Source organism: Loxodonta africana, chromosome 2 (assembly GCF_030014295.1).
Source record: "Loxodonta africana isolate mLoxAfr1 chromosome 2, mLoxAfr1.hap2, whole genome shotgun sequence".
NCBI classification, from domain to species: Eukaryota; Metazoa; Chordata; class Mammalia; order Proboscidea; family Elephantidae; genus Loxodonta; species Loxodonta africana.
This window is the reverse complement of record NC_087343.1, coordinates 153,703,031-153,723,811: the sequence shown is the minus strand read 5'-3', so window position 1 is coordinate 153,723,811 and position 20,781 is coordinate 153,703,031. Positions and strand designations below refer to the sequence as shown.

The window sequence follows — 20,781 nt, the reverse complement described above, 5'->3', positions numbered from 1 at the left end:
ACCAATTCTCTGTAAGACTTTGCAACTCCTAAGTTTCGCCATCACTAGACTGTAGGCTTCAGCATCAGACGTTTCTGCATTCTGATTACTATTGTCCAATTTACTAGCCATGTGATTAAGAAAATCATCTAACATCTGTCTCGTCTTCCACTTCCAAAACATCGGCATAATAATTATGGCATATTTAGAGACTAGGATAGTATCTTGAGAATGAATCCTTCATAAATGGTAAGTACTCTGAGGCTTCAGCTTGACCACATGTACGTTTTCATGATGGTCAAGATCAAAAGTGACTCGTGGGGAAAAATGATTACCTATAAAATGTTGTCATTCTACAATGCTTTATTATTGCTACTCCCTAGGCTGAGGGTTTGTAGCTCATGTCTTTAAGATAGCAGGAAAATTATTTTATTGAGAAATCAATATATAGAAAGAAGTTTCTTTTATGATATACAGCTTACATGGATTAAAAATCTTATTTATGATTCTAAATAAAATAATTTACATATTTATATTTTCTACTTTCAGAGATAGCTGCTTTAATCTTTGTTACTATTTAAGCTTTCCAAATACCCAAAATGCATAGTTCAGGAATTTATCTAAAGGTTTTATCAATACCAGAAAGTTTTTTTTTTAGTCACTGTCTGCAATAAAAATATTTTTCACTCAAAGGTCCTTGGAATAAAATACTCAGTAACTAAAATTCTCCACTAATATCTAGCTGCTGAAAAAACTTCAGGTTTCTTTTTTTCAAAAAAAAGGGAAAATTTAATAATAGGACCTTTGGCCTTATCCAAAGGTTAACTTCTTTAATTTAATGATTTTAAAGAGATCAATAATTTTGAACTCTTTTGGTTGTTGTTAAGAGCTTGTTGCTCTTATTAAGAGCAAGAAGGTGTTCACAGCTCTTCTGAGAATGTGTATATGATGACAGCCACACTCTGGGAGAGAATAAAGATTAATATAAAGGACTAAATTACCAGTTACATCAATCCAGCCATCAATAATCCAGCCACCAATAAATTTTCTAATTACGGAGGACATAGCAAGTACTCAGTAAATGATGCTACCTCTAAGAGACTACAGAAGTTGTTTTGGGGGGCAAATCAACATTTCAACCCATATCACACAATCTTATACCTGAGACCAAGCTTGTCTGGCACATGGAAACTGAAAAAAGTACAAGGACAGAGATATTTGAAGGTGTAATTCTGGATTTTATATTTAAGTTGTTAGTTGACAAGTCTAGAGAAGTTTGGCTATAGAAGCTCAAAGAGTACTCACATCTTGAAAGAAGTGGAAAAAATAGTTTGCTTTGTAGTGTACTGCAAACATGTGCTCTATAGGGGAAAAGAAAAAGATTCTGAAATGTTTTATTTCAAATGAATTGTACTTGCATTTTCATGGTTACATTGTGGCTCTATTCTGAAGCCACTCTGATTTTGTTTCAGTAAATCCTTAATTAAAGAATATGGTGTAAAATACCTGACACAACATAAAATAGTTGAAAGAGAAAGAAAAAAAAAACATATATCACATAACAAAAACTCATCAGAAGCTTCCTAAAAGTAAATTCGAAAATAAAAAGACAGGTTGCATTCAATGTAGAATGTGGAGAACCACCAATTTGAGAGCCATAAACCACAGCCCAGGATACGTAAGTTTAACATGTCATGACTACAAGTGCACCATCTCATCTACAGACCCCTGACTCCTGGACTACTGAGAGAAGAAAATCTTCATCTAAACTGGTGGAGGTTTTTTTGTTTGTTTGTTTGTTTGTTTAATTCCAGAACAGGAATTTCAAGAGAAGTCATATATGCAATGTAGATATATCTTTATATGCCTGGGAATTTTATCACTAAACTGAGAAATTTTCGGTAAAAAAAAGGAAGGTCTTCTTCAGGAAAGGAAGTATCTGCAGTAAGTATTTTTTCCAAAATCAGATAAAAATTTTCAAGAACATTTCAGGTGTACAAAAAGCCTTTCAATCACCATTTTCCTATGATCTACATTGTCAGATAATTAGGAACATGTTTTATTCAAGTTGAAATTACTATATTTGTAACATTTATGGTCAGAATTAGCTTCGTGAAGTAGAGCAACCTTTTCCCAGGGTTTGTTGGAAGCTACTTGCTGAAGTATTAAATAGATATTGAATAGTGCTAAACAACCATGTCCGTGCAGTCTCTGCCCAGGGAAAAATAGAAAACTACCAAGTTAACACGATAAGAATTACTATTTATTTCTCCTATGGTGTTTCTTATTAAAAATATAATTAGATTAAAACGCCGTGCAGTCTTTAGAAATGAATGAAATATAGAGTGGTGTTAAAGTATATGTTTAATGTGTAACAACTGAACTGGTTTTAACAGCTAATAGTTTTCAGCTGCTATGGAACCTCTGGTCAGGAATTGAATGTGACTCACATAACAGATACTAAATAAAATCGATTCCACACCCAATAACTATCCTTTTTGTGCATAGTTCAGAATGGTTCTCCAAAGGAGGGTCAAAAACACAATTCTGCTCTAAAGTTCAAGTACTGACGTCTATAATTAAGAGAAAGGTCTAGGAGATATCCAGAAAAAAACAAGGACTTTTTAATTTTATAGTGTGATTTTTTTTTTAATGTCAGCACGAAAATAAATGAATAAATGAATAAATAAAATACTAGAGCAACCAACCTTTCCTGAAGAGTCCTCAGAAGTGTGTGGCTCTCCCATTCCAGCTGCAGCTCCGGGACAGGGCGGAAGGCTGGGGCTGAAGGCCATGAGGTCGGTCTTGGGGGATCCCTCACCAGAGCACACCTTCTGCCTCCTCTTCTGCGAATACGACCAGGTCCCCACCGCGCTGGAGCACACCAGCGTGGGCTTTCCCGGCCCGCACGCGCCCTCTGTGGGTGGTACCGAGCACCGCAGTGCAGTGTACAGCAGCAGCGTGAGCACCAACAGGCTGGACACTGCGCAAATGGCGATGATGAGATACACGTTGACATCCAACAGCGCGGCCTTCTGGCCCGCGGGGCCCAGCGACGCCCGCGACGAAGTCTTCAGCGTCTGGCCGCTCTCCACCAGCGACACCAGCACGGTGGCCGTGGCTGTCAGCGGCGGCTCCCCGTGGTCCTTCACCAGCACCAGCAGGCGCTGGCGGGGCGCATCCGCCTCGTCCAGGGCGCGAGTAGTGCTCACCTCGCCGGTGTACAGGCCCACGCGGAACGGGCTGCGCCCGCCGCCCTCCAGCGGCTGCAGCTCATATGACAGCCACGCGTTGTAGCCCGAGTCGGCGTCCACCGCGCGCACCTTCGCCACCACGTGGCCCACATCCACAGACCAAGACACCAGCTCGCTCACAGCGCCGCCCGCTCCACCCGACCCAGGGGACAGCAGCGCCGGCGCATTGTCGTTCTCGTCGAGCACGAACACATGCAGGGTCACGTTGCTGCCCAGAGGCGGGAAGCCCGCGTCACGCGCGCTCACCTGGAACTGCAGCAGCTCCAGCTCCTCGTGGTCCAGGGGCTGCAGCGCGTACACCTTGCCGCTCTCGGCGTGCACAGACACGTAGCTCGACAGCGCGCGCCCGCCCACCCGTCTCTCCACCAGCGAGTAGGACACCAGTGCGTTCTCTTGCGCGTCCGCGTCATGTGCCGACACCGTGAAAATGTGACAACCTGGCTGGTTGTTCTCCTTTACGAGCACCGTGTACTCGGGCTGCGCAAACGTGGGAGCGTTGTCGTTCACGTCGGCCACCTCCACGGACAGGCTGGCTGTGGCAGACAGAGAAGGTGAGCCGCCATCCTGCGCCATCACCACCAACCTATAGTCAGAAACTCTCTCGCGGTCCAGGGCGCCATCCAGCACCAATGAATAATAATTCTTGAAGGTGGACACCAGCTTGAAAGGGACACGGGGTGTCAGGGAACAGGTCACCTGACCATTTACACCTTCGTCTCTGTCAGTCACGCTGACCAGGGCGATGACAGTGCCTGGGTGTGCGTCCTCTTTAACAGGGAGCCAGAGGGTTTTGACAGTCAACTCTGGAGCGTTGTCATTAGCATCTACAACATCCACCAGAACTGTACAGTGACCAGCTAGTGGTGGAGAGCCTTGGTCAATAGCCTCTATTCGGATTTTATAGGCTTTACTTTCTTCAAAATCAATATGTCCTTTCGTTGTAAGTTCCCCACTTATGGGGTCTATGTGAAATTTATATTTTACTGTTAGAGGAATATCATTAGTGAATGAATATACTATCTCTCCATTCGAGCCTTCGTCTAAATCTGAGGCATTAAGTTGAAGTACCAATGTTCCGTTAGGAATATTTTCTGGTAATTTCACTTTATAGAGTGTTCTGTCAAAAGTCGGGGCGTTGTCATTGGCGTCAAGCACTACAATAAGTAACTGAACTGTTCCAGTCAGCTCTGGCTTACCCCCATCAGTTGCCATGAGCAATAAGTGATGCTCCGGAGATTCTTCCCTGTCTAAAAGCTTTTTTAATACAAGCCCAAGAGGTTTTGCCTCTTCGTCATTGGCAGGTTCGTCCAGTGAGAAATACTCATTGGGGCTCAGTCTGTAAGTCAGCAGAGCATTGGCACCAATATCTGCATCGGACGCGCCCTCTAGCGAAAAATGAGAGTCAAGCAGCCTGGATTCCGGGATAAACAGATTCTTTTGTGTCGCCGGGAACACCGGCGGGTTGTCGTTAATGTCCCTCACCTCCACCTCCACGTGGAAAACCTGCAGCGGCTTGTCCACGATCACCTCCAGGTGGATGCTGCACACCGCGCTCCGCCCGCACAGCTCCTCGCGGTCGATCCGAGAATTCACGAACAAAATGCCGTTCTGCAGATTCACCTCCAGAAGGTCCGCGCGGCCTCTGGAATCCAGCTGGAACAGGCGCGGCACCAGCTCGGCCAGCTCCAGCCCCAGGTCCTGCGCGATGCGGCCCACGAAGGTGCCGTGTTTGGCCTCCTCCGGGACCGAGTAGTGGACCTGGCCGCTCCCGGCCTCCCAGGCTGCGAGGAGCAGAAGCAAAAGCAGCAGATGCCTGGCCTCTGTGTCGCGTCGACTTGAGTACATTTCAAATACTCCAGCTTTTTTCTAATTAGCAAAAATTGCCTCAAAATTAAATTTTCTGATTCCTTCAGTCCAATCCTGGTGTGTTCGCCATTGCTCAGCACCCAGAGAATGAAAAAGAGTGGAGCTTCTTTTCAATGGGAAAACAGTTGGCTTTATTTGTCTCGAATCAGAGAGAAATTCGTGGCAAAGAGTGACATCACGTGGCCCAAAGAGTAAGTACAAATTCCATGAATAAATATTCTAGCATCATCCTGCTCAGCTTTATTTCATCATCTGTATTTTTTCTTAATTTTTTTTTTTTAAATAGAGGACTACATTTGTCAGGAGAGCTGGAGGCATTCTTAGGGAATGGACTGCTCCTGACAGGTTAGTCAGGTCATAACTGTGGTTTCCTCCTGCCAAGAAAATGCCAATTTTAAAATAGTGACAGAAATGAAGTGACAATAAAAGTGATGAGTTAAACAACTGTGAATTTTAAATTGGAAAATTCCTTTGTTCTAGAATGCAGGAGCCCCCACATTCCTAGATTTAGCTTTTTGGTGTAAGGGATTTCCATGATTCGCTATTCCCAGTATGTCTAGAATCCCAGAAATTTATTGGCCAAAGAGAAACCTGCTCATGTCTGAAAACAGGAAACAAGGAAAATGAAGAAGCAATTGAGGTATTTTTCTTGTATAATTTTAGAAATTGAAGATAAGTTAAATATTTTAAGAAAGGTAGGAATTTGCTTTAAGATACTGTGTGGGAAGAAATATTCTATATTTTGATGTTTATTGGAGTTGGCATAATCTCTTTCAAGAAATGTGTTGGATTTCTGCACTACATGCTTTCTTTCTAAGCCCTATCATTGATGAATGTTTGTCTCATCTTCACAGTCCCCAATACAGTTTATATCATGGCTTTGCATGGTATGTTTTGATTTCATTTTTGTTCATTCTTAGTACTTAGGGAAATTTCTTTTTGAAAAGTTATGCTTGAGGTGATTTTTCTTCCCAGTGTTACTTCACAAGGTGAGCCCTTCTTTCATTGTCCACACTTACATTTAGGTTTTAGTGCTTCCCAAGTCTAAAGCCAAAGGCATCACAGTGACCTGATTCATTGATGTTTCTGCATATCTTTTCTTTCATATTGTTACTGCTACCGAACAGCTTAAGAGGAACTTTTTTTTAGTATTATTACTTAAATAATATCCTTGATTATTTCAGTAGCTTTAGGTGATCTGCTTGTCCATCCTGACCTTATGTTAGCCTCTTGAAACGCCTTCCTGAACCACGGCGTTGATTTCTTTTGCTCAGAATCTTTGGATAGCTACTGGTGTGCTTTTGAAAAGAGTCCAAGTTCCTTAGTCTAAAAAAGATTTATTGTGCACTTAATATAAGAAGGAGAAAACACTGTCAATGCAAAGGAACACACAAAGATTTCAAACACCTCCTCAGGCCTCTGAGGGATCTGAGGGAAACTTCTAAATCTGGGAAAAAGCATCACTGTCTACATAAAGTAGTCTAGGTCTTCCCTGAGGAGCATTTAAATAACATTTCCAGACCCAAAAAGTGTTTACACATCTGTGCTGCTAATTTCACTTTTCACCTGAAAAACTGACTTTTAGGTTTTTTTTTTTTTCTCATTCTATCACACAGCATTCAAAATATTGAGACATCCTGGGTTGTTGTGGTGGCCTCATGAAAGATCATTTTTACATAAAATAAGATTAATGTGGATGGCTATAATGATGACTTTCTGACATTTTAAGTTTTCTTTTTCCAGTCATTAACTTCTTTTCCTCTTGTGAATAATAAAAAATAAATTTTATTACAGTTACCATTAACCAGACTCAATTATAAGCAGTTTACAGATATTGACTTACCTGTTACAAAAATTCTATCCAATAGGTGCTACTATTACCATGCATAAATGTGAAGTCAGGCATTAAAATAACGAATGTCCTATTGAAGGGTGGGATTTGAATCCAGGGAGCATCAAAACCCACAGGACTTAATAACTAATCTCTGATACCTTTCATTTGAAAGAAGTAGTTAATAAGTAAATGCATTACCCTAGAGGGAATAGTGAAAAGTATTAATATCTAAGATGTAGATGTGAAAGCACACCCCCCAAATGAAATTTAAATATCAGTTAGAGAGTTGGAAAGTCATAGAACTGAAATGAAATGATGACAGTTGGCAAATATAGTTGTAGGTGGTGGAAAGGACCCTTATTTCTACTTATGGTATTTTGCAAAAACCAACTAAACATAAGTTGGGAAAGGGGAATAAAAAATCATTACACCACTGCTACACAAAATGATAAATTAAGAAATATATTAATAACAAAAAAGTTGCCACTGAGTCATTTCTGACTAATGGCGAGACCATGAGTGTCAAAGGATAACTGTGCTTCATAGGGTTTTAAACAGGTAGCTTTTCAAAGTTTAACTCTACAATACTAAATCTTTTTTCTTGAGTTAATGAGTGGGAATTGACTGGACAGCAACGGGTTTTTTTTTTTTTTGATCATCTTGAATATTCTGTGTAATAAAGGTTTATAAGTTTTCGTCAGCAAGGGTGGAATTATTCCATATACATATTTTCTGATCACAATGGTTATTTTTTCAGTCATATAAAATACAAACTAACTGTTAAATATTTTTCAATAATTTTCCAACTTAACAACAAAGGATTGATCGTAACTGACTCAACACTAATAGAGTTTAGCAAGTGTTTATCAGACTAAAAACAATTATTTACTATACATAGATCCTCAAAAAATATTTTAAATTGTTGACATGACTATAAAAATTTATCGGGCAGTAAAAACATCTTAAAATAGTAAAACATCATGAATGACATAACATTAGAAAAGCATCAGCAATTTTTGAAAAGAAAGAAATTACTATTCTGTCCTTTAACGTTAAGCTACTTTAAAATGGCAGTATATGAACACTAGACACTTATAACTATGAAACACTAAAAGGAATGGAGAAAATAGGATGGACGGACTGAGAGTAAAAAATAAAAGAGATCATAAGGTAATATATAAAATGGAAAATAATTGAAATAAAAAAAGCTCTGCTGGCTAGTGGTTAAGAGTTTGGCTGCTAACCAAAAAGCAGGCAGTTCGAATCCACCAGCTGCTCCTTGGAAACCATATGGGACACTTCTACTCGCCTATAGAGTCGCTATGAGTCCGAATCGACTCGATGGCAACAGGTTTGTATTTTTCTAAATCAATATTCAGCGAAAAGAGAACTTACCCAAGTAAATTTTGACTTTGAATACAAACTCAGGTTGTAATGCATGCTTACCAATACCTGATTACACTGAGAAATAATTACTATTTTAAAATATCTTTTAATGTTTGAAGCGAGAACTGCAAAATTATGTCAAATAGAACGAAAAATGTGAAATACATTGGAAATAATTATAAAACCTCCAATTAAAGAATTTTTAATTGCAAACTATGAGTTGACTTACTTTGGCGTTTAAATCCTGCTGTTCGCTTACATCCTCTGATCCCGGACACGGTGGGAGGCTGGGGCTGAAGGCCATGAGGTCGGTCTTCGGCGGCCCCTCTCCAGAGCACACCCTTTGTCGCCTCTGCTGCGAGTACGACCAGGTCCCCACCGCGCTGGAGCACATCAGCGTGGGCTTCCCCGGCCCGCATGCGCCCTCTGTGGGCGGCGCAGAGCACCACAGCGCCGTGTACAGCAGCAGCGTGAGCACCAACAGGCTGGACACTGCGCAGATGGCGATGATCAGGTACACGTTGACATCCACTAGGGCCGCCTCCCGGTCCGCAGAGCCCGCAGACGCCCGCGACGAAGTCTTCAACGCCTGGCCGCCATCCACCAGCGACACCAGCACGGTGGCTGTGGCCTCCAGGGGCGGCTCCCCGTGGTCCCTCACCAGCACCAGCAGGCGCTGGCGAGGCGCGTCCGCTTCTTCCAGAGCGCGTGTCGTGCTCACCTCGCCCGTGTACAGACCCACGCGGAACGGGCTGCGCTCACCGCCTGATGCCGGCTGCAGCTCGTATGACAGCCACGCGTTGTAGCCCGAGTCGGCGTCCACCGCGCGCACCTTCGCCACCACCTGGCCGGTGCCCACCGACCTTGGCACCACCTGGCTCACCGCGCCAATCGCACGGCTAGACCCAGGCGGTAGCAGCACCGGCGCGTTGTCGTTCTCGTCCAGCACGAACACCTGCAGAGTCACGTTGCTGCCCAGAGGCGGGAAGCCCGCGTCGCGTGCGCTCACCTGGAACTGCAGCAGCTCCAGCTCCTCGTGGTCCAGGGGCTGCAGCGCGTACACCTTGCCGCTCTCGGCGTGCACCGACACGTAGCTCGATAGGGCGCGCTCGCCCACCCGCCGCTCCACCAGCGAGTAGGACACCAGCGCGTTCTCCTGCGAGTCCGCGTCGCGCGCGGACACCGTGAAGATGTGGCAGCCCGGAGGGTTGTTCTCCTTCACGAACACCGTGTACTCGGGCTGTGCAAAGGCAGGCGCATTGTCGTTCACGTCGGCCACCTCCACAGATACGTTGGCTGAGGCGGACTGGGAAGGCGAGCCCCGGTCCTGTGCTGTCACCACCAGCTGGTAGGCGGACACACTCTCGCGATCCAAGGTGCTGTCCAGCACTAGCGAGTAGTAATTCTTAAAGGTGGACACCAGCCTGAAGGGGGTGTGGGGCGTTAGGGAGCAGATCACCTGCCCATTTGCACCAGCATCTTGATCGGACACGCTGATCAGGGCGATAACGGTACCTAGTGGAGCGTCCTCCCTAACCGGGAGGGACAATGAAGTCAATATAATCTGAGGGGCGTTATCATTAATATCTAAGAGTTTTACTAAAATTGTGCAATGACCCACCATCGGGGGGTGCCCTTTGTCCGTGGCATCAATGCGGATTTTATATGAATTCACTTTTTCAAAATCCAAATTATTTTGAATTGTTATTTCTCCAGTATTTGAATCTATGCTAAACTGGGCAAAAACCGTGGATGGCACAAGGCTATTAAATGAGTACGAAATTTCCTTATTCACTCCTTCATCCCGATCAGAAGCATTAAGTCTGATAACTACTGTTCCATTGTGGGAGTTTTCGAATATTCTCACTTCGTATTCAGATTGTTCGAAACTGGGAGCATTATCGTTCACATCCAGCACGGTGACGAGCAGCTGAACAGTGCCGGTGAGCTCAGGTTTGCCTCCGTCGGTGGCTGTCAGGAATAAGTTATGTTCGGGTGTTTCCTCTCTGTCCAAGGATTTCCTTAACACGAGCTCAACCTGTTTATTCTCTTCGTTCTTTGAATTCACATCTAGTGTGAAGTAATCGCTAGAGCTAAGCCTATAGGTTAAAACGGAATTAGCCCCAACATCCACATCCGATGCGCCCTCTAGCGGAAACCGCGAATCTGGCATTCTGGATTCTGAAACAAAAAGCTTTTGTTCCTTTACGGGGAATACCGGCGGGTTGTCGTTAATGTCCCTCACCTCCACCTCCACGTGGAAAACCTGCAGCGGCTTGTCCACGATCACCTCCAGGTGGATGCTGCACACCGCGCTCCGCCCGCACAGCTCCTCGCGGTCGATCCGAGAATTCACGAACAAAATGCCGTTCTGCAGATTCACCTCCAGAAGGTCCGCGCGGCCTTTGGACGCCACCCGGAACAGGCGCGGCACCAGCTCGGCCAGCTCCAGCCCCAGGTCCTGCGCGATGCGGCCCACGAAGGTGCCGTGTTTGGCCTCCTCGGGGACGGAGTAGTGGACCTGGCCGCTCCCGGCCTCCCAGGCTGCGAGGAGCAGAAGCGACAGCAGCAAGCGCCGGGATGCCGGGGCTCCTCGCCAGGAAAAAACCATTTCAAGCACTCGTTTTATTCCCGTAAAAAGATCTTGTCTTGAAATAAAATGAACTATTGTACTGTCTAGAGTCTTTTAATCCAATTCCTCCTCATCCGCCATTGTTCAGCATTTAGAGACAGAATCAGAGGGATTGCCTTTTGGGATCTTGGCTGGAGAGACGTCTTGGTAGACAGCGACATCATGCGGCTCGAAAGGGTAATGATTGCATGAATTCACTTAAATCCGCTATAATCGAGTTCTTTTAATCCAGTATGTATTTTCTTTTCCTTATTCCTAATAACCAAACTCGTTGCGGTTGAGTCGATTCCGACTCATAAATTATCAAATGCCGAGGCGCTCTTATACTGTCTGGAAAGAAGAAGTTTCTTCCCAATATTTTAATTATTGCTATCAATTAGTAATACATTTAAGCATGATCTGGACATGTCACGGGTATTAGAGGTATAAAATTATTGTCTATACTTTTGTGTGGAAGAAATGTGTTCACATTTATCTCATCACAGGAAGCGCTGGTATATATTACTCTGTGATGAAGATATAACTTTTCTAATTTTCATTGTACTTTTTAAAGCCTGTGGTTACAGTTCGGTTTCTATTTTTATTCGCTCAATGAACGTCAAATAGTCCTAATATAAGATCCCTGCAGCATTCTTTAAAAAAATAGGCCTCTCGTATAAAACATCCATCATAAATTTCTCTGCACCAAAAAACCTTACTAGTATTTCTACTATTGGTATTTTCTGTTAGTTCTTCATCTTTATGCTGATCCAATATATGGAGGTTTTCCAAAGTTATGCCTTTAGCCTTTTTATTTTGTCATTCCTTTTCCTTGAAGTGTTTCTATTTATTTCCATGGCTTGACATACTTCCACAGCCTTATTAGTTTAAATATTTCCTAATCCATATCTTCAACTCCATTTTTATTTTTCTACTTGACACTTTCACTTGCATGCCCTAACATTGCCTACGAAACAAGTTGATCAAAACTTATCTAATCAATGTTATTGTGCTTCATCGAGTTTATTCCAACTCTAATCAACTGTTACCCCAAAATCCAAATCTTTGAAAATCACATGTTTTTATAGCATGACTGCTCTCCAAACTGACTTATATGTATTTTTATTATGACTCCTTTTCCCATGCCGCCATATTCAAAGTCTGCAAACGTCTAATGTCTCCTTTCACATATTATAATTTTTATATTTATGAGTATAGCTTACATTGAATTGCATAAAACATCTAGCAAGTCCATCAACTTTCTGATGAAGAAAAGGCCAAGACATTATATTCACAGTACGAGAGGCCTCATGTCTCCAACCACTTTCCAATACTAATCCTATTTTACAAAAAAAAAGAAAAAAATTCTCTTCCTCAACACACTCTTTGGTCAAGACGTTTCTTCTATTACTTTGTTCTTACCTGTCAAAGTTCTATCCACCCTTCAAAGACCAAATGAAATGTTAATTGTCCACATATTCATCATAAATGCCTGAATTGCAGGTGATTGTGCTCTCCTTTGAATTCCTGTAACAGTGATTCTCCAAGGGGAAGAGAAACGGCCCTCCCCTTGCTTATTCAAGACTCTGGCTGAAAAAGTATCACATGTGATTATGCTACCAATAAATGATTTAACCAGGAGATCTGGCTTAATATGTTTAATTAGAATTACTTTAGAAAGGCTTATCACTGACCTCTTTGTAGTTTTTCCAGCGAAAACAAAGGGCTCCATCACTTATACTCAGGGATGCTTTCATAAAATACATATTAAACAAGAGCATTTACATTGAAGGTTTTCTTAGAGGGTTACATTTTTTCATGAGCTTGGCCCTAACTGAAGAGTCTATTCAACTTTTAATTCTTAAAACTTAAGTAAAGCATCACCTATGGCTTTTTACTCAAGTTCCTAGCAATTCAGATGTGTGAGAATATAAGAGGTAGCCACTGTGATATTCACATTAGTTAGAGCTAATAAGCAATACAGGTACTGAAAATCCTTACATAATAGCAAGTAATATGAGAAAAAAAGGGTATTTTCTGAGAAACATTTGTTCTCACTTTATTTACTCAAAGACTCTCTATAGTTCACTCTAAAGAATAAAAAAATGTGAGAAAAGAACATTATTTATTGTCCTTGTGAACACTTTGTATCAGAAAAGAAAAATTCCATACTCATGATGTAAGTCAAAAGGTTTCAATATCTAAGAAATAACTTACCTTTAAAAAGTAATGATAGCTGGTGAATACAGATGAGGGTACTGAGGAGAATCTCGTATCAACTTATAATGCTTCCCAAGATATATGGAATTTTAGAAATTTTTAATAAAACAATAGCACTTTAAAATATTTGCTCATGAAAACAAAAGAAAATAAGTAAAGAAATAAAAACAATTACAAGGACTGCCTTCAAAGGTCTAAAACATGTATAGATTTTCTATTGAATGGACTATTCTTTCAACAGGTTCAGTAATATAGTTCTAATTATGATGGTTGCAAATTTACTGCTTGTGAAAATAGTTTCACTGGTTATGGGACAGGTTGTTGAGTTAGTGTATCTCTGACTTTATTTTAAAGTACATAAAAAAAAGCAAGGTACCCTAAATATCTTAACAAATTATGTTAGCACATATCCACCATGAAAGTTATTATCATTTCTTACGATCAAATTATTTGTAAATTTTTAGAAACACAAATTTGAGTAATCATATTATTCTTCCAAAAAAGTCCATAATAGAGAACTGGATGAATCATATAATAAAACAGCATGCCATCATTCTTAAAAAGAATGAAGAAACAAAAATAATGAGGAAGCTGTTTGTGTTATAACATGGTATGAACACCAATATATATGTTAAAATAGACAAATGCAAAGTGCAGAAGAGGTGTATAGTGTTTTGTTTTAAAAATGGCAGGTTGCTTTCGTGTATACATGTATGTATATAAACATATATACATATCTATGTATGTACGTATAGGGCTTGGAAGATATAAAAGAAACTGAAAGGGGTCAGAAATTCAGAGATAAAGTGAATAGTTTGGGTTGGAGATGGCAAGGACATTTTCATTAGGTGCTAGGTTTGATTTCTTGGATTTTGAAAGGTAAATTTATCTCCTATACTAACTAATAAGGTAAAAAAAAAACTGCTATTGGACTGCCATTTAAATGACATTTTAAAATCATTGTTATTAATTCGTCATGACCATGGCAAAGGTGATTCTACAATGTAATTTAAAATCAGTAACTACACAAATGTGGCTGAAGGGAAGATCAGTTGCTATATTAAAAATAAAATAATTCAAATTCTGTACTAAAAAGAAAATCGATTGGATGGCATTCGTTTATACTTTCTCATAAAACGAGAAAAATAATAGATTAAATATATCAAAATACATTTCTTGAAATTATTTTACTAAAGAATTTCCTAAAGATTGAATCTTAAAGTGTGTCCAAGTAAACATTTAATTTTTAAAATCTACTATGTAATAGAAGGAGCCCTGGTGGCATGCTGGGTAAGAGCTCGGCTGCTAACCAAAAGGCTGGCAGTTGGAATCCACCAGCAGCTCCTTGTAAACCCTACAGTGCAGTTCTACCCAGTCCTATAGGGTGGCTATGAGTCAGAATCACTCGACAACAACGGATAAATGTAAAGAAAATCCATTACTCCAAATAGTAAAAACGTCATCCAGAAGTGGAAATCACCAATATAAATCTCAGATTTTGATCTAAGGGATAACACGCCCCCAGAAAAAAAGCGAAGCTAACATAAATATGATTTAAAATAATAGATTAGGGTAAATAGATCATTAACACTAAAAAATATAATTGCATACAAAGCTATTAAAAACAAAAGAAAAATGGAAGAACTGCTTAAGTAGATTAACATGAAATTCTGTTTAAAAAAGTGTTGGAAATAAGCTTGTTTTAAACTCACGTTGCCTGGAGAACTGGGACCCTGAGGTAGGCTGGGGCTGAACGCCATGAGGTCAGTCTTGGGCGGTCCCTCCCCAGAGCAAACCCTCTGCCGCCTCTGCTGCGAGCAGGACCAGCTCCCCGCTGCGCTGGAGCACACCAGCGTGGGCTTCCCCGGTCCGCACGCGCCCTCTGTGGGTGGTACCGAGCACCGCAGCGCTGTGTACAGTAGCAGCGTGAGTACCAACAGGCTGGACACTGCGCAAATGGCGATGATCAGATACACGTTGACATCCAACAGCGCCGCCTCTGGGCCCCTGGCGCCTGCTGAAGTCTGTGACGACGTCTTCAGCGCCTGGCCGCTCTCCACTAGCGACACCAGCACCGTGGCTGTGGCTGCCAGCGGCGGTTCCCCGTGGTCCTTCACCACAACCAGCAGGCGCTGTCGTGGCGCATCCGCCTCGTCCAGGGCGCGTGTCGTGCTCACCTCGCCCGTGTACAGACCCACGCGAAACGGGCTGCGCTCACCGCCAGACGCCGGCTGCAGTTCATACGAAAGCCACGCGTTATAGCCGGAGTCTGCGTCCACCGCGCGCACCTTCGCCACCACGTGGCCCGCACCCACAGACCACGGCACCAGCTCGCTCACAGAGCCGCTCACACTGCCTGACCCAGGCGGCAGCAGCGCCGGCGCGTTGTCGTTCTCGTCAAGCACGAACACCTGCAGGGTCACGTTGCTGCCCAGAGGCGGGAAGCCCGAGTCGCGCGCGCTCACCTGGAACTGCAGCAGCTCCAGCTCCTCGTGGTCCAGGGGCTGCAGCGCGTACACCTTGCCGCTCTCGGCGTGCACGGATACGTAGCTCGACAGCGCGCGCTCGCCCACCCGCCGCTCCACCAGTGAGTAGGACACCAGCGCGTTCTCCTGAGTGTCCGCGTCGTGTGCCGACACGGTGAAGATGTGGCAGCCTGGCGGGTTGTTCTCCTTCACGAACACGGTGTATTCGGGTTGCTCGAACGCAGGTGCATTGTCGTTCACGTCAGCCACCTCCACGGACAAGCTGACTGTGGCCGACAGGGAAGGCGAGCCCCGGTCCTGTGCTGTCACCACCAGATCATAGGCTGACAGGCTCTCGCGGTCCAGCGGGCTTTCCAGGACTAATGAGTAGTGATTCTTGAAGGTGGACACCAACTTGAAGGGGACTTTCGGTGTCAAGGTGCTGGTTACCTGCCCATTGGCTCCAGAATCGCGGTCAGACACACTAATCAAGGTGATTACTGTACCAGGCTGAGCGTCTTCTGAGATAGGAAGGGACAGAGACGTGATAGTCAACTCTGGAGCATTGTCATTAGCGTCCACAACATCCACCAGAACTGTAGAGTGGCCAGACAATGGCAAGGCGCCTTGATCAGTAACCTGTACACGAACTTTGTAGGCTTTACTCTCTTCAAAATCGATATGTCCTATTACTGTAATTTCCCCAGTTATAGGGTCTATGTGGAACTTGGATTTTATATCCGGAGAAACATCGCTAGAGAATGAGTAAATAATATCCCCATTCAAGCCTTCGTCTAAATCCGAGGCATTTAGTTTAATTACCAACGTTCCTTTAGAAACATTTTCTGGTAATTTCACCTTATAGAGTGTTCTGTCAAAAGTCGGGGCGTTGTCATTGGCGTCAAGCACTGTGATGAGTAACTGAACTGTACCAGTCTGCTCAGGTTTGCCCCCATCAGTGGCCGTGAGCACTAAATAAAGCTCTGGAGCTTCTTCCCTGTCTAAAGATTTCTGTAATACAAGCCCAAGCGGTTTTACCTGTTCCTCATTTATTGGTACGGTCAACGAGAAATACTCATTGGGGCTCAGTCTGTAAGTCAGCTGAGCATTGGTCCCAATATCTGCATCGGACGCGCCCTCTAGCGGAAACCGAGAGTCAAGCAGCCTGGATTCCGGGATAAACAGATTCTTTTGTGTCGCCGGGAACACCGGCGGGTTGTCGTTAATGTCCTTCACCTCCACCTCCACGTGGAAAACCTGCAGCGGCTTGTCCACGATCACCTCCAGGTGGATGCTGCACACCGCGCTCCGCCCGCACAGCTCCTCGCGGTCGATCCGAGAATTCACGAACAAAATGCCGTTCTGCAGATTCACCTCCAGAAGGTCCGCGCGGCCTTTGGACGCCACCCGGAACAGGCGCGGCACCAGCTCGGCCAGCTCCAGCCCCAGGTCCTGCGCGATGCGGCCCACGAAGGTGCCGTGTTTGGCCTCCTCGGGGACCGAGTAGTGGACCTGGCCGCTCCCGGCCTCCCAGGCTGCGAGATTTATATAGAACAGCAGTAGAAGCCGGGCTCCGAGGTCGCCTGGACTGGGAAACACCATCTCCAACTCTTACAGCTTTATGCTAATCATCGAGACTTGTCTAAAATTTGGGGGAATCTCCTTATTCCTTCATTCCAGTCCTGACGTGCTCGCCCTTGCACAGCAGCCGGAAAGTGAAAGAGCGGAGCATCTTGCCAACAGGAAACCGAGGACTTAGTTTTGTCTCGAATATGGGGAATTTCGCGGTGAAGAGCGACATCATGTGGCCCAAACGGTAAGTTCGAAGTACAAAATTAACTTTTTGCCATTAAAATGAAACGTTTTATTTCGAGCTCTGATTTTTTTCTTTGTTGTTAGTAAAGTCTAGGACAATATTTCTCAGGTTTGCTGAAGACATTCGTAGGGGACTGAGTTCTTTTGAAAATTTAACATGACCGTAATTATGGCTTCCTCGTGCCTTGAAAAAAACCTTTTATCTTCCTGATTTTTAAATAAAGATAGAAACCAAAGGGACAATAAAGCAAATTATGTCAACAACCCTAAGTTTTAAATTCTTCTGGTCTGGAGTTCAGAAAACTCTCAACATTCCTATATTTAGTATTCTGTGTTAAGAAAACTCCTTGGTTTCTTATCTATAAGGACCCTGGATCTCAACAATCTACCAATGGAAGAGAAACTTAGAAAAGTTATTTTTAAGGAGGCAATGAATATAAGGAACTAATTTGGATACATTTCTTAAATAAACAAAACAGTTGAAGGTGTTTGTAATCTTTGAAGAAGTAAGAATCTGTATTAAGTAAATTTTGTGAGAAGTAAATATTCTAAATACAGATATATATATGGTTCCTACGGCTATACCTGTTTGCTCTTTCCACCCTTTCTAAGCTTCGTGTTTTACAAACATCTGCCTGTTTTTACAATCTCAATATGATTTAGATTATTTTGGTTATAAGTTACTTTGTTTGATACATTTTGGTACTCACCATTCATAGTTACAGTAGCCTTAAATCAAGCGTGGGATGTTTTATCCTTTTTAGGTCTACTTAGAAAAGCAAGTTGTCTTGTGAGTTCTACTTCCATCTTCCCAAATGCAAGTAAAATATCTGCATCAGAATTCTAAAGTTTCCCAGGTTTTGTACCTGCTGAAATGGAGTTTGCAATAATTGTTTCTCTCCTGGATGATCCCAATAGCTTTTTATTGTGTCTTCTTGTTCACTGCAATTTCATTCATCCTTCATTTAACCCTTACAGTCATATTCCTGAAAAACAACCTTTATTTATTGGCATCAGCTCAGCACCAGCTTCACACATTTTGGTAGCTTTCCAACGATTTTTGAAGAGAGTAAAAAAATTTTAGTCTAGTATTCAAAGTTATCCAAGCGATTTCCTCATACTACTTTTCCTGCCTTATCTCATATTCTCTCCTATGTGTTAACCAAAGTAGACTAGTCCTTGTTTCCAAGCACATTTGGGATTTTCTGTATACTCATGTTTATTTAAGCTGATGCTCTTCCAAGAATACCTATTGTTCTCAATATTCTCCCAGAGGAAACTTCTCCATTTAAAAACCACTCAAAATATCATGAACCTTGAAGGGATCCTTCAACAAGGGAAATAGGGAGGGACTTCCCTTCAATTCCAATCATACTATGATTTATCTTTCTTGCACCTCTTATAATATTCAGCCTTTCATTAGGGTTATATTTATGTATGACACATATTCTCTATATATGAACTTCTTGAAGTCAAGGACTTGTTAATTCAATGATTCCTGGCATAGTATCCAGGTCTTAGAGACCCACCTAGAAACTATTTTTAAGGTTTGCTCAAGAGTGATGGCTATGGTTCTACTTCCTGAAAAAATAAGCATTTTTTTAAAAGATTGTTAGATATCACTATCTTTAGAAATGGTGCTCTTTATCAAGTAGTAGACTATAACACACATTGTCACTTTTAAGTATGTGTTTAAGATTATTGTGTACTTCTTTTGAAAAAAAAAACAGTAAACACTATTAATGACGTCTGCCATTTCCCAAGAATGGAAAATGAACACATGGGAGCCCAAACCCCAACTTAGGCCTGTGATGTGCCTTGGGAAACTTTAAAGTATGGGAAAACACAGCATTCCTGCTTAAGATAGTCTAAGTTTTCCTGCGAGGAGATGACCAACAAGGTAATTAAAACCATCTTCAGAAAAACATTTAAATGTTTTTTTTGAATCCAAAAACTTATCAACTACCAAAATCTTCATTTGAACTACAACTCCGAAAAACTGATTAAAAATTTTTTTTAATCTGGCACATAGCTTTCAAAATCTTTGAGACATCAAGGATTAATTTGGTAATTATGGACTTGCTAACCAAAAAGCTGGCAGTTTGAATCCACCAGCTGTTCCTTGGAAACCCTATGGGGGCAAGTCTACTCTGTACTATATGGTTACTATGAATCAGAAACTATTACATGGCAACGGGTTTGATTTTTTGGTTTTTATGAAAAACAAATCTTTATGTAAAATGAAGCAACATGGAAGCCATAACGATATCTTTCTGATACTTTAGATTTTCTTTTTCCCTTTCAGAATAATAATGACTAAATTTTATTAAACACTCACTATTTGGAAAACACTGTTATTAAGCACCTTACAAGTATCAACTCACTAAGTACTCAAAATAATTACCTATGATAGGTAGTACTGTTTATCATTCCAGCTTTGTAGGTGGGAAACTTAGAACTGACAGGTTAAGTAATCTATTCAATGCTATGCAGAATACAATTGGTAGGGGTGGAATTCAATCAAGGGAGAATGACTTCAGAACTCACAACACTTAATTACTACTCTATGCTGTCTTCATGTAAAGAAATAGTGAATATTTAAAAATCATTACACAGCATAGAAAAAAGCATCAATAAAGAACACATAAATTTAGACTAGCACTCTATGAAAAGAACCTCCAATGAAATTCAAACAAATGTAAAAGTTAGAGTCTAAGAGGAAAAGAGATTTTATATGAATTTACTTTTTCAAGGCCCAAATTCCCTTGAATTACTATTTCTCCAGTATTTGGATGTATCTATCATAAACTGGGAAACCCTGGTGGTGTAGTGGTTAAGTGCTACGGCTGCTAACCAAGAGATCGGCAGTTCAAATCCACCAGGTGTTCCTTGGAAACTCTATGGGGCGGTTCTACTCTGTCCTATAGAGTCGCTATGAGTCGGAATCGACTCGACGGCCGTGGGTTTGGTTTGGGTTTTTATCATAAACTGGGCAACACCCATTGGTGAAACAAGGGTATTAAAAGAGCATAAAATCTCCCCCACTAACCCCAATCAGAAACATTCAGTCTGATAACTACTATTCTGTCCTTTATCCCTAAATGAATTTTAAAAAGCAACAATAAATGAACATTAGCGTCTCTTGGGATCATCAGACCAAAAGACGAGTTTAGAAAATAAGTTATGAAGTGCAGAGTTTGTATAAAACATTGATAAATTGAACATGTTGGCTAAACAAAAGTCATCCACGGATAAAACTTGAAAAGGAAAGTGATAAGGTGGTTGAAATGTCAATATATTCAAAAATGGATAAATGCAAAATAATTCTCCTGAAACTCAAGTGCGAAGAAA

At 42.1% G+C, this 20,781-nt stretch overlaps 3 protein-coding genes across 4 annotated transcripts in view; all 3 read right to left on the bottom strand.

Annotated features, from left to right (window-relative positions):
• Positions 1-17,217, bottom strand: part of LOC100656452 (protocadherin alpha-C2) — a 223,290-nt gene extending 206,073 nt beyond the window's left edge. Inside the window, exon 1 of the mRNA XM_010591253.3 lies at positions 14,863-17,217. Within this exon, the coding sequence (XP_010589555.1) occupies positions 14,863-17,217 (2,355 nt within the window). The remainder of the gene's footprint in view (positions 1-14,862) is intronic.
• On the bottom strand, positions 2,526-5,221 carry LOC100674117 (protocadherin alpha-9-like). Its single transcript, XM_064279769.1, has one exon. It carries the CDS (start codon positions 5,076-5,078, stop codon positions 2,610-2,612), a length of 2,469 nt encoding a protein of 822 aa, XP_064135839.1. The 5' UTR covers positions 5,079-5,221; the 3' UTR covers positions 2,526-2,609.
• On the bottom strand, positions 7,510-12,459 carry LOC100673838 (protocadherin alpha-8-like). Of its 2 annotated transcripts, XM_010591266.3 has the most exons (2): positions 8,555-12,459; positions 7,510-7,990 (listed from the first exon to the last, which is right to left on the bottom strand). In XM_010591266.3, the coding sequence occupies exons 1-2, from the start codon at positions 10,928-10,930 to the stop codon at positions 7,940-7,942; spliced, it is 2,427 nt and encodes an 808-aa protein (XP_010589568.2). In that variant the 5' UTR covers positions 10,931-12,459; the 3' UTR covers positions 7,510-7,939. The 2 variants fall into 2 exon arrangements, with proteins under 2 accessions (XP_010589568.2, XP_023405569.2); XM_023549801.2 differs by lacking the exon at positions 7,510-7,990 and having other exon boundaries at positions 8,105-12,459.
• Positions 17,218-20,781: the final 3,564 nt, after the last annotated feature.

Bases quoted from the DNA above. Each gene is read 5' to 3' on its own strand.
- LOC100674117 (XM_064279769.1), bottom strand. From the start codon at position 5,078: ATGTACTCAAGTCGACGCGACACAGAGGCCAGGCATCTGCTGCTTTTG.
- LOC100673838 (XM_010591266.3), bottom strand. From the start codon at position 10,930: ATGGTTTTTTCCTGGCGAGGAGCCCCGGCATCCCGGCGCTTGCTGCTG. The intron at 7,991-8,554 runs GCCAAAGTAAGT...ATTTTAAAGTAG, and splicing joins GCGAACAGCAGGATTTAAAC to CTTAACGTTAAAGGACAGAA.